This window comes from Oncorhynchus tshawytscha, linkage group LG05 (genome assembly GCF_018296145.1).
Source record: "Oncorhynchus tshawytscha isolate Ot180627B linkage group LG05, Otsh_v2.0, whole genome shotgun sequence".
Lineage (NCBI taxonomy): Eukaryota > Metazoa > Chordata > Actinopteri > Salmoniformes > Salmonidae > Oncorhynchus > Oncorhynchus tshawytscha.
The window spans coordinates 10,555,977-10,572,534 of NC_056433.1; the positions used below are offsets into that span (position 1 = coordinate 10,555,977).

At 43.5% G+C, this 16,558-nt stretch overlaps 2 protein-coding genes across 3 annotated transcripts in view; both read right to left on the bottom strand.

Moving 5' to 3' along the window:
* Positions 1 to 2,412: 2,412 nt before the first annotated feature.
* myh6 (myosin, heavy chain 6, cardiac muscle, alpha) lies at positions 2,413 to 9,597 on the bottom strand. The gene has a single exon (XM_042321459.1). It carries the CDS (start codon positions 9,450 to 9,452, stop codon positions 3,654 to 3,656), a length of 5,799 nt encoding a protein of 1,932 aa, XP_042177393.1. The 5' UTR covers positions 9,453 to 9,597; the 3' UTR covers positions 2,413 to 3,653.
* A 5,397-nt stretch (positions 9,598 to 14,994) lies between these two features.
* The window catches only part of LOC112249908 (serine/threonine-protein kinase PAK 6), a 44,851-nt gene continuing 43,287 nt past the window's right edge, over positions 14,995 to 16,558 (bottom strand). For both annotated transcript variants that reach the window (XM_024419629.2, XM_024419628.2), the window contains exon 10: positions 14,995 to 16,490. In XM_024419629.2, coding sequence (XP_024275397.1) covers positions 16,323 to 16,490 — 168 coding nt within the window. In that variant the 3' untranslated portion in view covers positions 14,995 to 16,322. The remainder of the gene's footprint in view (positions 16,491 to 16,558) is intronic.

The window sequence follows — 16,558 nt, forward strand, 5'->3', positions numbered from 1 at the left end:
ATTTGCTAAAATAATTATGGGGTATAGTGTGTAGATTGCTGAGGATTTTTATTTATTTTAATCCATTTTAGAATAAGGCTATAATGTAACAAAATATGGAAAAAGTAAAGGGGTCTGAATACTTTCCGAAGGTACTGAGTATATACAGTACCAGTCAAAAGTTTGGACACATACTCATTCAAGTGTTATTCTTAATTTTTACAATTTTCTACATTTTAGAATAATAGTGAATACATCATCTATGAAATAACACATACGGAATCATGTAGTTAACAAAAAAGTGTTCAACAAATCAAAATATATTGTTTTTTAAAGTAGCCACCCTTTGCCTTGATGATAACTTTACACACTCTGGCATTCTCTCAACCAGCTTCATCTGGAATGTTTTTCCAACGGTCTTGAAGGATATATCACACACGTGCTGAGTACTTGTTGGCTGCTTTTCCTTTTCCTCTGCAGTCCAACTCATCCCAAACATTCTCAATTAGGTTGAGGTCGGGTGATTGTGGAGGCCAGGTCAAATAGCCCTTACAGAGCACCTACTCTGCGTCACAAAGACACATCAGCTGGAACCAAAAATCTCAAATTTGAACTCATCAGACCAAAGGACAAATTTCCACCAGTCTAATGTCCATCATGTTTCTTGGCCCAAGTAAGTCTCTTCTTCTTACTGGTGTCCTTTAGTAGGCCTGATTCACGCAGTCTCCTCTGAACAGTTGATGTTAAGATGTGTCTGAAACTTGAATTCTGTGAAGCATTTGGGCTGCAATTTCTGAGTCTGGTAACTGTAATGAACTTATCCTCTGCAGCAGAGGTAACTCTGAGTCTTCCTTTCCTGTGGCGGTCCTCGTGAGAGTCAGTTTCATCATAGCGCTTGATGGTTTTTGTGACTGCATTTGAAGAAACTTTCAAAGTTCTTGACTTTTCCGGATTGACTGACCTTCATGTCTTAAAGTAATGATGGACTGTTGTTTCTCTTTACTTATTTAAGCTTTTCTTGCCATAATATGGACTTGGTCTTTTACCAAATTGGGCTATCTTATGTATACCACCCCTACCTTGTAACACAACACAACTGATTGACTCAAACGCATTTTAAGAAGGAAAGAAATTCCACAAATTAACTTTTAACAAGACACACCTGTTAATTTCAATGCATTCCAGGTGACTACCTCATGAAGCTGGTTGAGAGAATGTCCAAGAGTATGCAAAGCTGTCATCAAGGCAAACAGGTTACTAATTTCATAGTTTTCACTATTATTGTGCAATGTAGAAAATAGTTTCAAAAAGAAGAAGAAAGAGGCTGTGTGTGTAGGTTGTATGACACAAATCAAATCAAATCAAAGTTGGTCACGTACGCTGAATACAGTGAAACGCTTACTTACAGGCTCTAACCAATCGTGGGGAAAAAGGTGTGTGTGTGTGTGTGTGTGTGTGTGTGTGTGTGTGTGTGTGTGTGTGTGTGTGTGTGTGGTGGGTAAGTAAAGAAATGAAACAGTAAAAAAATATTTGAAAATAAGAGTAGGAAGGCTATATACAGACACCGGTTAGTCAGAGTCAGAGTCAGAATTAAAGGAGAATTATATTTATATTAAATATTTTGTTAGTTTGTCTTTACTGTGAGTACTACATTCTGTTGTTAATGTTATTCATTTTCTTTGTAAAGTAGTTTTAACGAATGACAAACATTCCCCGTAAACACCTCTAGAGGTCAGTATTGGTCAAGATATGCTGTCATTGATCAGTGAGAATACAATTTACACAATTTCAAATACTGTGCAATCCCTGATTCATGTTTGTTTCAGTAAAACGATAGATCTATTTACATGTAGGGAATGAACTAGCTCATTTTAAAGAGACAGATATATGCCTCTAATAGGAAAAGGGCGGGATATAATGCACTTCCCCCTCTGACACTGCCAAAACAAGAGGAATACATTTGTTCGGCTACCTCTGATCGGATCGGTGTGTGACTGAGTGTACCTGTATTTGGCATGTATAGCCTTTGGCTATGTAGATAGGCAGGCCTCAGTGATCATGCTTATGGTGCATTTTAACCCTTCTGTTTTGACACTACAATATCGAAGTAATCCATTTTCTAAAAATGGGAGCTTAGTAGAACTAGTGTATGATTTTACTTAACAAAAATGAATGCTTTTAAACCAAACCCAGCACAGTTGCAGTGACAGTTTCAGTCTGGTCGGGCTAAGATCCTCTCCCCCTTGTTTGATGAGAAGCTGCGGGGTTGGGATCGAGTACAGGCCTGTTACCCTGTTTCCCCTGTATTCTGATGTAAGTACCTGCCAAGTATTTTACATTCCTCAAACTTTATTCATCAAATGACATAATCCTTAGAAAAAACAGAGTATGTATACATTAAGCAATGTCTTGGAGGCAGTTTTTAGTGCAGAGCAGTGCTTTATTTTCCTAGTTGTAATACAATGTTGTTAGTTTAAGATGTTTTAAGGATTTGAGATGTTATGGTGCACAGTTGGCAGCATTCATTGCCAATGTACTTTACAAATGTGGAGACAATTTGGTTTGTTACATTGTCAATGGACACACTGTTGGAACAGATTCAAATGAAAGGCTGACATTAACTCATGTTTTGGGAGTTATATATCATTTAAGGAAACATCTTTGTTGACATCAAAAACATTTCCCATCCTTTTTCTCTGCTTTAGATCAACAATATTACACAGCATGTCCCCACTACGGTTTACAGACTGTCCTCATGACCACTTACTAGACATGAAGCCACGCTTACACACTCACCAATGCATCTTTCTGCTGTATAGTTTAAACATGTGTGTACGATGCGGTGAAGACATGCACAGGCCCTAAGCAAGACATTTATGTAATCATCATAACCAACCACGGAATTCACATTTCACTTTAACTGTGTAATTACAATACAATGTGATTTATGTTGCACAGGGAAATTATTTAGGGCATTAGAATTAGGTGTGTATTCTTAAACCAATGAAGCCTATTCCTCTTAAATAATTAGGTGCATGCATTCAATAATATGATTATTGTGATTACTCTCATTACTATAATAGCTTGATTAAAACATTTACATGCTCTGCAAGAAGATCGATTTCCCTTATAATCCGGTTAACATGGACAGCTGTTAATCAGGCTACCTGATGAGGCTTTGAAAAATGCAGAAAATACCCTATCAACTTAAACGTTTTATCACAGTGATCATATACTTTTTGGGAAGCCTATTTGATTCTGAGTTTAGACATATAAGGTTTGCATCTGAAAATAATTTCTATAATGCATACTTTCCAAACTCACTTCACTCGTGCCGAAGAGGGAGGATTGCACTGCTGTTGAGAGCAGATCAAATACACAGCAGGAACTCTGATGAAGGTTTTTACATGTCCTAATTATTCAAAAGATTGCAAAAAAAACTGTGTTTTAATCGGTTTATGCTTACGTCGCTTATGACCTTACAGCGATTAAGATAATCAGAGTAAGTAAGGAAGTAATTATTGAATTATAAGTATGCATGTAAAACATACTCATTGTCTAGAATATGGGTTATAATTCTTCATATCCTACATTCTGTTCTATAATGCAATTGTGAGAAAAAGGTGTAATTGTTCTAATCAACACACCTGTGACATTGCTCTTTTGGGACCTCCTCACTCATCCAAGCCCTTCTTGCCGGACCCGTCCCGGGTCTTGGCCCGGAGTTTGTTCACCTGGGACTCTGCAATGTCTGCTCGCTCTTCAGCCTCCTCCAGCTCATGCTGCAGCTTGCGGAACTTGGCCAGGTTGGCATTGGCCTGTTCCTCTGCCTCCTCGGAGGCGCGCTTGTAGGACTTCACCTTCAGCTGCAGCTTGTCCACCAGGTCCTGGATGCGAGCCATGTTCTTGCGATCCTCCGTCGTCTGGTAGGTGAGCTCCTTGATGCGCCGCTCGTACTTGCGCACCCCCTTGATTGACTCTGTGCCCCTCTTCTGCTCCGCCTCCAGCTCGCTCTCCAACTCCTTGATGCGTAACTCCAGCTTTTGGAGCTGCTTTTTCCCACCCTTCATTGCGATTTGTTCTGCCTCATCCAAGCGGTGCTGCAGGTCCTTAATGGTCTGCTCCATATTCTTCTTCATACGCTCCAGGTGGGCACTAGTGTCTTGCTCCTTCTTCAGCTCCTCGGCCATCATGGCTGCATCGGTGACGGCCTTCTTGGCCTTCTCTTCAGCATTGCGGTTTTCCTGTACAGCTTCCTCCACCTCGGTCTGCAGTTGGAGCAGATCAGCCTCTTGTTTCTTCTTCTGGTTGATAAGGCCTGTGTTTTGAGAGTGCAGGAGCTGCATGCGCTCTGTGGCTTCAGTGAGCTCCTGTTCAGCCAGCTTGCGGCAACGCTCTGTCTGCTCAAGAACACCCCGAATTTCCTCCAGCTCTGCTTGGAAGAGATTGTTCCTGCGCTCCAAGAGAGCAATGTTCTCCTTCAGGTCTTCATTCCCGTGTGTAGAGTCATCCAGCTGCAGCTGGGTATCCTTCAGATATGACTGGCTAATCTTAAGCTGCTTTTGGGCATCAGCCGCCTGTCTGTTGGCTTGGCTAAGCTGGATCTCCATCTCGTTGAGGTCGCCCTCCATCTTCTTCTTGACTCTCAGGGCCTCATTGCGGCTCCTGGTCTCAGACTCGAGGGAGGTCTGCAGTGACTCCACCATGCGCTGGTAATTCCTCTTGACCTGTTCCATTTCCTCATCTTTCTCGGCCAGCTTGCGCTCAATATCCGCCTTCACCTGGTTGAACTCCAGCTGTGCCCGAAGGATTTTGCCCTCTTCGTGCTCCAGGGAACCTTCTGCCTCCTCAAGTGCTGACTGGAGCTCTGCTTTCTCTTGCTCCAGCTGCTTCCGAAGTTTCTCCAATTCATGGGCGCTTTTCCCTCCCTCACCAAGTTGATCAGTAAGGTCAGAGATCTCCTCCTGCAGGTTCTTGTTCTCCCTTTGAATGGTCTCCAGGTGATCCAAGGACTCCTCATAGGCATTCTTCAATTTGAAGAGCTCAGTGCTTAGAGACCGAGCCTCCTTCTGGGAACCCTCGAGCTCACACTGTGACTCCTCATACTTCTGCTTCCACTCAGCCATGACTTTGTCAAAGGTTCTCTGCTTCTTGTCCAGAGCTGCAGATGCTGCATTAGATCTTTCAAGATCCAACATCAGGTCCTCAATTTCATTTTGTAGGCGACTCTTGGTCTTTTCGAGGGAGGAACACTTTGCGTTCACAGCCTCCACAGCCTCCTCTGCTTCTTGCAGTCTTTGGACTAACTTCTTTTTAGCTTCCTCCAGCTCCTCAGTTTTCTGGATTCCATCAGTCTCATACCTTGCCCTCCATGTGGACACTTCAGTGTTGGCCTTGGATAGTGCCCTCTGCAGCTCTGCCTTGGCCTCCTGCTCCTCCTCAAACTGTTCTCTGAGCAGGTCACAGTCATGACGGGAAGACTGCACGGCATGGGCCAGTGAATTCTTTGCCTTGACCTCCTCCTCGAGCTGCCTGCGCATATCCTCCACCTGCTGGGTGTAGGAGCTCTTGCCCCTGGTGAGTTGTGAAATCAGGCACTCTTTCTCCTCCAACTGACGTCCCAACTCTCCATTTTCAGTGAGCAGCCTGGCCCTCTGTGAGGAGAAGTCATTGAGGGACCTCTGGGCCTCCTCATACTTGGTCTTGTTCTCATTCATATTGTCTTCCATCGATCGGCACATCTTCTCCATGTTGGATTTGGCCTTCACCACACTCTCCATATTTGAGGACAGGTCGTCTAGCTCCAGCTTCAGCTCACTCTTCTCTTTCTCTAGCTTCTGCTTGACACGCTGGAGGTTGTCGATTTGCTCACCCAGTTCGGCCACACTGTCCGCATGCTTCTTCCTCAAGGATGCAGCAGTAGCCTCATGTTGAAGCGTGGATTCCTCCAGGTCCCTGCGAAGTTTCAGAAATTCGTTCTCCCTCTTCTTGTTGAGCTCCACCTGGGCAGATGTGGCCCCTCCTGCTTCCTCCAAACGCTCACTTATGTCCTCTAGTTCGCGGGAGAGATCAGATCGCTGCTTCTCCACTTTGGCTCGGGCTGCTCGCTCAGCGTCCAACTCCTCTTCCAGCTCTTCGATTCGTGCCTGGCTTTCCTTCAGTTTCTTCTGGAGCTGAACTCCAGCCACCTGCTCATCCTCAATCTTTACAGTCAGGCTGCTCATCTCAAAGTCTTTCTTCTTGAGTTTCTCATCTAGCTGTTGTTTGTCATTCTCCAAATCCATCAAATTCTCTTGGTTCAGTTTTAGGTCTCCTTCAAGCTTTCTCTTGGAGCGCTCAAGCTCCATTCTGACTTTCTTTTCGTGTTCCAGGGAGCCCTCAAGGTCATCCACCTGTTGCTCTAGCTTAGCTTTAGCTTTGGTCAAGGTGTTGGCTTTGTCCTCCTCACTCTGTAGGTCATCGAGTGTCTGCTGATGAGCCTCCTGCAGTGCCTTCTTCTCTTTGGTCAGCTTCATAATGTTTTCATCCTGGGAAGCCATCTCCTCTGTGAGGTTCTTCACCTTGTTCTCTGTGGCATGTTTCTCTTTCTCAACCTTGGCTAATGTCAGCTCAAGGTCATCTATATCTTTCTTCAACTCAGAGCATTCATCCTCCAGCTTGCGTTTCTTTGCTGTGAGATCTGCATTCATCTCCTCTTCATCCTCCATACGTTCTGTCAGTTCTTTCACTTTTGCTTCCATTTGGATCTTACTTTTTATGAGCTGCTCACAGCGCTCTTCAGCATCTGTTAGTGTGTCCTGCTCAGACTGGCATTGTAGGAGCAGGTCGTTCTTCTCTTGGAGAATACTCACCACTTTCTCCTCAAGCTCCTTCCGTCTTGCTTCTGATTTCTCAAAGGCCTCTTTGAGCTTAGTGAACTCGTCCTTTATGTTTGCCATCTCCTTGTCAGACTCAGCACTCTTCAGCAGTGGCTTGATTTTGAAGAACATCTTCATCCAGGGCCAGTTCTTAACCCCTAAAAAGGCACGAAGGTTCCACTGGATGACCATTAGAGCATCCCTGCGTTCCACAAGCTTCTGGTACTCTGCCCTCATGAGTATGGCTCTTGCGTTGGCCTGGATCATTGTAATGATGCGGGAGAGTTGTTCATCTCGCATCTCCTCCAACGTACCCAGCAAGCCTGCTTTGAAGAAGACCTTGGTGTTGCCAAACCGGTACTGAGTGTGGTCAATGTCCAATGATCCCAGCAGCTTTTCAGCGGCTTTCTTGGAGTCAATAAACTGGCCCTCAGGAATGACGGATGCATTCAGGATTCTATATCTCTGTTTGAAGTCGCCATAGAGGACTCTGTTTGGGAAGCCCTTTCTGCAGATTCGAATGCCCTCCAGCACACCGTTACAGCGAAGCTGGTGCATCACAAGGCAGTTGTCCATGGTCCCTGGCGTTTTGCTCTCATTTGGGATCAAGCAGCGGACAAAGTGGGGATGGGTGGTTTTCAGGGTGCTCATCAGCTTGTTTAGGTTTTCCCTGTGAAGTGCAGATACAGTCTGGAAAGCAGACCCTTTCTTTTTGCCTCCTTTTCCACCAGCTTTGTCACCTCCCTCCGTTGCTATGATGACAAAAAGATGACTCAACAGCTTGAGGGAGGATTTTGCATAAAGACCACACACTGTTTCATTCAATGGATCTTTGTTCTTCACCAGCCAGCCAGAAATATTGTAATCAACAGTGCCAGCATAGTGGAGCAGGGCAAAGTGTGCCTCTGCCTTGCCCTTACCTGGAATTGGCTTCTGAAACATTCTATTCTTGCCCAAATGGTTGTCATATAGCTTAGCCTTAAAGGTCTGGTCACTGGCCTTGGGGAACATGCACTCTTCCTCTAGAATTGACATGATCCCAAGTGGCTTTTCAATGAGGTCAATGCAAGCTTGCAAGTCCATCCCAAAGTCGATGAACTCCCAGTCAATGCCCTCCTTTTTGTACTCCTCTTGCTCGAGCACAAACATGTGATGATTGAAAAACTGTTGCAGTCTCTCATTTGTGAAGTTGATGCAGAGCTGTTCAAAGGTGTTGAAATCAAAGATCTCAAATCCAGCAATGTCCAGTACGCCTATGAAATGCTGGCGTGCCTGTTTTGTGTCAAGGGAGTGGTTGATTCTCACCACCATCCAGTTGAACATCTTTTCATACACTGACTTAGCCAATGCACCGAGGGAATAGTAGACCTGATCTACACCTTGACCTTTGGTGACATACTCATTGCCAACCTTGACTCTGGGATGGCAAAGTCCTTTAATCAGATCTGCAGAGTTTATCCCCATTAGGTAAGCTGACTTGTCAGCAGCCTCTGTACCGTCAGGCTCTGCCTGCTCCTCCCGCTGCTTTTGTTTGAACCTCATGTTGCCGTAGTGCATTATGGCACCTGTCAACTTGTAGACCCCCTGTTTTTCCTCTGCAGTAAAGCCGAGCACATCGAAGGCACTATCAGTGGCCATCAGTTCCTCAGAATCATTGATGGATGCTACTGTTACTTCTCCTTGGGAGATGTAGGAGTAGTCATATGGATTGTTGGTGATTAACAGCAAGTCCAACAGCTCTGGCTTTTGATTGGACAATATCTGGAAGAAAATATGGTAGTTCCTCTCTGCTTTGAGCTGAAAGGTGATACGGGACTTCTCAAGAAGGTAAGTCTCTATGTCGGCAGAGGACAGTTTCCCACTGGTCCCGAAGTGAATACGGATGAATTTGCCGAAACGTGATGAGTTGTCATTTCTCAGTGTTTTGGCATTACCGAAAGCCTCCAGTGCAGGGTTAGCCTGGATGATTTGATCTTCCAGGGTGCCCTTGCTTGGATCCCTCTTAACACCACTAACTGCTGCAATGCTGGCAAAGTACTGGATGACTCTCTTGGTGTTGACAGTCTTTCCAGCACCGGATTCTCCGGTGATAAGAACAGACTGGTTCTCCCGATCAGTAAGCATATACTGGTAGGCGTTATCTGAGATGGAGAAGATGTGAGGGGGGGCTTCAGTCCTCTTCTTCCCCCTGTAGGCAGACACCACCTCAGAGTCATAGACAGGAAGCCACTTGTATGGGTTCACTGTCACACAGAACAGCCCTGAGTAGGTGTAGATCATCCAGGCTGCGTAACGCTCTTTGAGGTTAAACAGAACAGCTGGCTCATGGAGGAAGGTGAACATGGCCATGTCTTCGATTTTATCGTATTTTGGCGGGTTCTGGGGATGGACGTCCACCTCCTTGACGGTCACGATAGTCTGGTCCTCCCTCTTTACGATCACCTTTCCCCCCTCTTTGCTTTGGATCTGCCCCTTGACATATTCCACTTTGTCATCAACCACAAAGCACTCAGTCTTGATGTCAAAAGCCCTGGTCTGGGCTTCCAGGCGCTCCTTGTCTGACTTCCTCAGAAAGTGAGCTGCCTTCCCAAACTCGGCCATGAGAGCGTCACCCATTGTTGCTGTTGGAGGTCCACAGACAAAGAGATAATCAGTTGGGGTGAACACAGAGCAAAGATCTTGTTGCTGTTGACTCTGTGGGTAACTGCGAGCTCATCTCTGCTGTCTGATCTTTATAAAGGGGAACCGAAGGCCAAATTAGGATGTAGCTGGTGGCATGACAAAAAAAAGAACCCAATTTTATCCCAAGACTGAGAAGTGCCTTGGGGGCAGTTTCCAAGACCTTTAGCTGTTAGTATCCATTTTAGGGAAAGTGACATGTCTCTGCTTATCTCCTGCTTTCACCCTCCTTGAAATACATTCCACACAGCTCTGCCTAATAGACCTACCCTGTCTATGTTTACTGTAGCTCTTTAGCATTGGGTGTCCATTCATATTTGTTATTATGAACCGTATTATGCAAGAGAAGTACACAAAATTGGACAATTTTGAGAGATCATAAATGACAGTAGATATTGCTGTGTTCAGCTGAATAGTCGTGACATGGTGGTTTGGCTGAATTGGTTCCTTATCTGCGGTCGGCTGCTTGCCACGGTCCCTATCTAAGAGATGACATAGACACATCTCACAGCTCTCACAAAACAAGCTGTCTCGGCTCATCTCCACTCAACAATGCCCTTCAAATAGCGCAGCACACAAAGGCACTCTGGCCTTTTTAATGGGGTGTTTCACTGATTCAGGTCTGCACATAAGTCGTATATGGATTCTCAAAATGTGTAGAGGTTATTTAGTTACATTCTACTGTATATGGCAGTCTGGTAGTTACCTAGGATCTACTGGACAATTACATGGTAAAAGGTAATTGCATCATAACAACCAAATGATTGATATTTTGTTTGTTTGTGATGAATTAAAGGCCCGGTGCAGTCAAAAACTTGATTGTTCTGTGTTTTATGTATATTTCCACTCTATGAGGTTGGAATAATAGTGATATTATGAAAATTATGATAATGCCCTTTTGGTGTAAGAGCTGTTTGTGGTGGGATGGAGTTTTGGCCTGCCTGGTGTCATCAACAGGCAATGAAATAGTTACCTAACCTCTCTGCCAATAACAGCTAGTTTTCCCCTCCCTACTCAGACCGCTCCCAGACAGTCATAGCAAAACTCTTGCTTAAGAAATTGCTCTTTGCTAAGAAGATATTTTTGTTAATTTTTGACCATTTTAATTTAAAACGGGTACTTAATTGTTACACAGAAAGGATTTAATATTCAGATAAAAATGGCTGCATTGGACCTTTAAAACAAGCACCATTACACAGGACTTGGTACAGCCACAAATTATGTTGAGGTCTTTTTAATTATTTTTTTTGTCTTTGTCTTTACAGATGTCACATTTTAGATGACGATATATACCACTGCCTCTCTAAAACAACTATGCGAAAGTGTATGTATTTTGAAAAGTAATGGGATTGAACAACACTGAACAAAAATATATACATGCAACATGTAAAGTGTTGGTCCCATGTTTCAATCCTAGAAATGTTCCATACGCACAAAAAGTTTATTTGTCTCAAATATTTTGCACAAACTTGTTTACATTCCTGTTAGTGAGCATTTATTCTTTGCCAAGATAATCCATCCACTTGACAGGTGTGGCATATCAAGAAGCTGATTAAACAGCATGATCATTACACAGATGCACCTTGTGTTGGGGATAATAAAAGGCCACTCTAAAATGCTGATTTGCTGATGTCAAAGTTGTGAACCGAGTGCCCTATGGTGGCGGTGGGATTATGGTATGGGTAGGCATAAACTAAGGACAACAAACCGAATTACATTTTAGCGATGGCAATTTGAATGCACAGAGATACCGTGACGAGATACTGAGGCCCAATGTTGTGCCATTCATCCACCTCCATCACCTCATGTTTCAGCATGATAATGCACGGCCCCATGTCGCAAGGATCTGTACACAATTCTTGGAAGCTGAAAATTTCCCAATTCTTCCATGGGCTGCATACTCACAGATGTATCACCCATTGAGCATGTGTGAGATGCTCTGGATCTACGTGTATGACAGACAGCGTGTTCCAGGTCCAACCTACTGGCAATTCTGATCCAAGCCCCTACCTTTTTTTTAAGGTATCTGTGACCAACAGATGCATGTCTGTATTCCTAGTCATGTGAAATCCTAATGAATGTATTTCCATTGACTGATTTCCTTATATGAACTGTAACTTAGTAAAGTCATTGAAATTCTTGCATGTTGCGTTTATATCTTTCTTCAGTATATGCGTATACTCCACAATTCTGAACATAGATGTTTACTATATAATCCACAACTCTGAACAGATGAACCCTATATTCTTGCTGCCACAATTGGAGTTGAGCTATGTTGCTATGCCTAATTATAGAAACTGAGAACATGCATTGCCTTAAATTCTCAATGACTCTTGAAGAGTATGTTGATAACAAGGCCTATCATCACAAAGTGCCTCACTAGCCTGCCATGCGTCACTCCAGCACACTTTCAAGCACTCTCCGTCCTTAATTCCGAGATAAGTTTTACAGAGCGTCACACACAGGGCTTTTGAAACCGCTTCGCTATAGCATTTCTCTTCTTAAGACTGCATTAATGAGGGTTTCAGCATGCAATATCCTTGATATTTTGGGGTTTTATTTACTTTACAATGCCAATATATCTTTGTTGTATATGTTTTGGGGACAAATTGGTGGCAGTTGTGAAAAAAGGTAAATGGAAGAGTTGCAGAGATAATTGGAAATGACATCATTGTTCATTAGACATGTTTAACATGATTAGGTTATTTTCTCCTGAACCACATGGCCTATCTACTAGAAACGGATGGACATCGTGGAAACAGATATGAAGAAAATATGAATACATTTAGATTTCCAAAATTACCTTTAAATTACAATCATTAAAAAAAAAAAAAACTAAATAACTTGGGTAAATTAACGGGTATTTTACAAACCTACACTACTGTTAATAGATCTGGCAAATGGCAGGCAATGCTTTTTTTTATGTCCCTGACAGCCACTAAAGAATAGATGTTCAACATTTTCTAAAGTCAGAAACAATGGAAAACAGTGGAACAGTTTGTCCATGTCCTGAAATCATAATTTCATTTGAATCAATTCAACTGTGAAATATGAATTTAGGCTCTACATGGACATTTAGATTATATCAAATGCACAGGACTTCTTAAAGAGTAACAGTGTTCACTAAGTTGATGGTTTACAGTGAGGGAAAAAAGTATTTGATCCCCTGCTGATTTTGTACATTTGCCCACTGACAAAGAAATTATCATTCTCCTTCATTCTTCAAGTTGGACATTCTTAAAATGAGGGGGGGCGGGGACATGGCTGTGTTAAAAGTGCTATGAAAAGCTGCAGTGCCAGCTTAACTGCTCTTACGCAATCACGTGTTACATTACTGTGTTCCAGTTTTGTGCTGTATACAATAACTGACATTTCATTTGTAATTACGAAAACTATTGTTAAGGAAACATATTGAATATCTTTATCTGCATTTATTTATCTGTATCTATTTGATTTATTCACCCAATTTGTCATGCTTTTATAAGTGATGAAAATCTTTTCGAAATGCAAACGTCATCGCACATTATGTAGGTGAAAACTGAGTCACGCTGAAATTCACAGGGTTGTTTGCTACCGGAAACTTTGTTTGTCATCCTTTTTTCCAACAAGATTTCCATATTTCTTACGCATTAAAAATAAGGCAGGTTCACACAGATCCCCCTGGGAAGCCTTTCAGTCACTTATTTTACATTGGTATAGTGTGTGTTGTAGAAATGACCGCAATTATTTAAACTCTGTGAAACACTTTGTCACTCATACCATCATTTTGTGCTTTTCATCACATTAAAAGATGCCATGATAAGGTGTAATGACGGTCACAGAAAGCTCGGTCACAAAACACATGATACATTTTTTTTTTTTCAAAATGAAAGATATCCTGGGTATCCTGTGAATAGTTAGGATATCGATGATCTCACCTGAATGGCAATGACTTGTATACGGTATTTGATCATTTAACAGAGGCTCTTATGCAGATTCAACAGCATACTTATATCATGTTGTAGGCCTATAAACTGTATTTAAATCATAATCAATATGATATTTGCAACAAAAGTACAGCATTTGTTCACAGATATTTATTTTAAAAAATGTAAAGAAGTACCTTCATAGGTTTTGTCCTTTACCAGTACTTACCAAGTACGTACGTGCAAAGTGAAGTCACATTTTTGACGTGTATGAAAAATATAAACTGCTGTACAGGGTCAGATACAGAACATTCTGAGAAGGACAAAAATGCATGTGAAAATGGGTGTTGACATAAGAAAGCGACAGTACATAGATATTCAGTGTTGGCAAACAGTACAGTAGCCTAGTCAGCTAACAGGGGTACATCAGAAGCCTAGTCAGCTAACAGGGGTACATCAGTAGGCTAGTCAGCTAACAGGGGTACATCAGTAGGCTAGTCAGCTAACAGGGGTACATCAGAAGCCTAGTCAGCTAACAGGGGTACATCAGTAGGCTAGTCAGCTAACAGGGGTACATCAGTAGGCTAGTCAGCTAACAGGGGTACATCAGAAGCCTAGTCAGCTAACAGGGGTACATCAGTAGGCTAGTCAGCTAACAGGGGTACATCAGTAGGCTAGTCAGCTAACAGGGGTACATCAGTAGCCTAGTCAGCTAACAGGGGTACATCAGTAGGCTAGTCAGCTAACAGGGGTACATCAGTAGGCTAGTCAGCTAACAGGGGGGTACATCAGAAGCCTAGTCAGCTAACAGGGGTACATCAGTAGGCTAGTCAGCCAACAGGGGTACATCAGTAGGCTAGTCAGCTAACAGGGGTACATCAGTAGGCTAGTCAGCTAACAGGGGTACATCAGTAGGCTAGTCAGCTAACAGGGGTACATCAGTAGCCTAGTCAGCTAACAGGGGTACATCAGTAGCCTAGTCAGCTAACAGGGGTACATCAGTAGCCTAGTCAGCTAACAGGGGTACATCAGTAGCCTAGTCAGCTAACAGGGGTACATCAGTAGCCTAGTCAGCTAACAGGGGTACATCAGTAGTCTAGTCAGCTAACAGGGGTACATCAGTAGCCTAGTCAGCTAACAGGGGTACATCAGTAGCCTAGTCAGCTAACAGGGGTACATCAGTAGCCTAGTCAGCCATCAGGGGTACATCAGTAGGCTAACAGGGGTACATCAGTAGGCTAAGCTAACAGGGGTACATCAGTAGGCTAGTCAGCTAACAGGGGTACATCAGTAGGCTAGTCAGCTAACAGGGGTACATCAGTAGGCTAGTCAGCTAACAGGGGTACATCAGTAGGCTAGTCAGCTAACAGGGGTACATCAGTAGCCTAGTCAGCTAACAGGGGTACATCAGTAGCCTAGTCAGCTAACAGGGGTACATCAGTAGCCTAGTCAGCTAACAGGGTCAGCTAAGCTAACAGGGGTACATCAGTAGCCTAGTCAGCTAACAGGGGTACATCAGTAGGCTAGTCAGCTAACAGGGGTACATCAGTAGCCTAGTCAGCTAACAGGGGTCAGCTAACAGGGGTACATCAGTAGCCTAGTCAGCTAACAGGGGTACATCAGTAGCCTAGTCAGCCATCAGGGGTACATCAGTAGGCTAGTCAGCTAACAGGGGTACATCAGTAGGCTAGTCAGCTAACAGGGGTACATCAGTAGGCTAGTCAGCTAACAGGGGTACATCAGTAGCCTAGTCAGCTAACAGGGGTACATCAGTAGGCTAGTCAGCTAACAGGGGTACATCAGTAGCCTAGTCAGCTAACAGGGGTACATCAGTAGCCTAGTCAGCTAACAGGGGTACATCAGTAGCCTAGTCAGCTAACAGGGGTACATCAGTAGCCTAGTCAGCTAACAGGGGTACATCAGTAGGCTAGTCAGCTAACAGGGGTACATCAGTAGGCTAGTCAGCTAACAGGGATACAGCAGTAGGCTACAAAACAATCCGGTCTTGAGATTTTGAACTACCTCATGCCCGCATTTTATTTCATTTCAATATATTGCATGCCTATTTTGTCAAAAACATGTTTAACCAAAGTATGGCGGATCCCTTTTTATACTTTAAATACAGGTGATCGGTTCTGATTAAAATAGTGTTTTCCCAGGTATACCTGTCCCACAATAGAACATTGACTATACTCAGTATAGTCTTACTCTTTACTATACTACTCACATTCATATCTGCAATATCCCGAAATACTTTATCCATTTTGAAATTCTATAAAAACATGTTTCTCCAGCAATACCAAAACAAAGCTTCTGCTTGGGACAACTTTGCAGATCATCCCCTGATCAAGTCCAGGGGTACCACTATGTGATCTGGTAGAAAGGTTCTGGTCATTCATTTGTTTTACAGAACGAATTACCAAACAAGTATAGTACCAAAGTCAGTCGTAATTGTTACATTTCAAAGTCAGTCGGACAAATTGGACAGCGATGGTGGAGATGATCAGTACAGAAGGTTCAGGTCACTGCAATTCTGCATTGGGGCTTATTGCACTTTTTTGCATAGAATTAATTAACAAATCCTTAAACTCAGATATCCAATTCCATCCTGCCCTACACTGCCCAACAAGGGAGCAAGGACGCTCCTGTGGATCTGAAGGGATTCCAGAGAATAGGAGCAAATAAAAAGGGACAAGATAAAGAGAGAGAGGCGTTTCTGATCGACTCCATATCTATCCATCCACACACCGAGTGACAGTAAATCCACTTCCTGTAGTGGGTATTGAGACTCAATACAAATGTGGTGGATGGAGCGAAAGTTTGCCTGTTAATTAACCCAGGGTCAGACATCAGGGGATCAGCCCATTCTTCGGCCACCATGGATCCTGTGTGTTTGGGCGAGTCAGCAGCGGGACATGCGCTTACGGTATCGTTCCACTAGGGGCACCAGGCACTGCCGCGAGCCACACTGCAGCAGGAAGGGGTGCTCCAGCAGGTCGCTAGCGGTAGCCCGCTCCTGGGGGTCCCGTGTTAGCATACGATCCAGGAAGTCCTTCAACACAGGGGAGATCTACAGAGAGAGAGAGATGGGGTGTGAGTAGTGTGTTAGTGTGAGTGTGTGTGTGGTATGTATCTATA

Bases quoted from the DNA above. Each gene is read 5' to 3' on its own strand.
- myh6 (XM_042321459.1), bottom strand. From the start codon at position 9,452: ATGGGTGACGCTCTCATGGCCGAGTTTGGGAAGGCAGCTCACTTTCTG.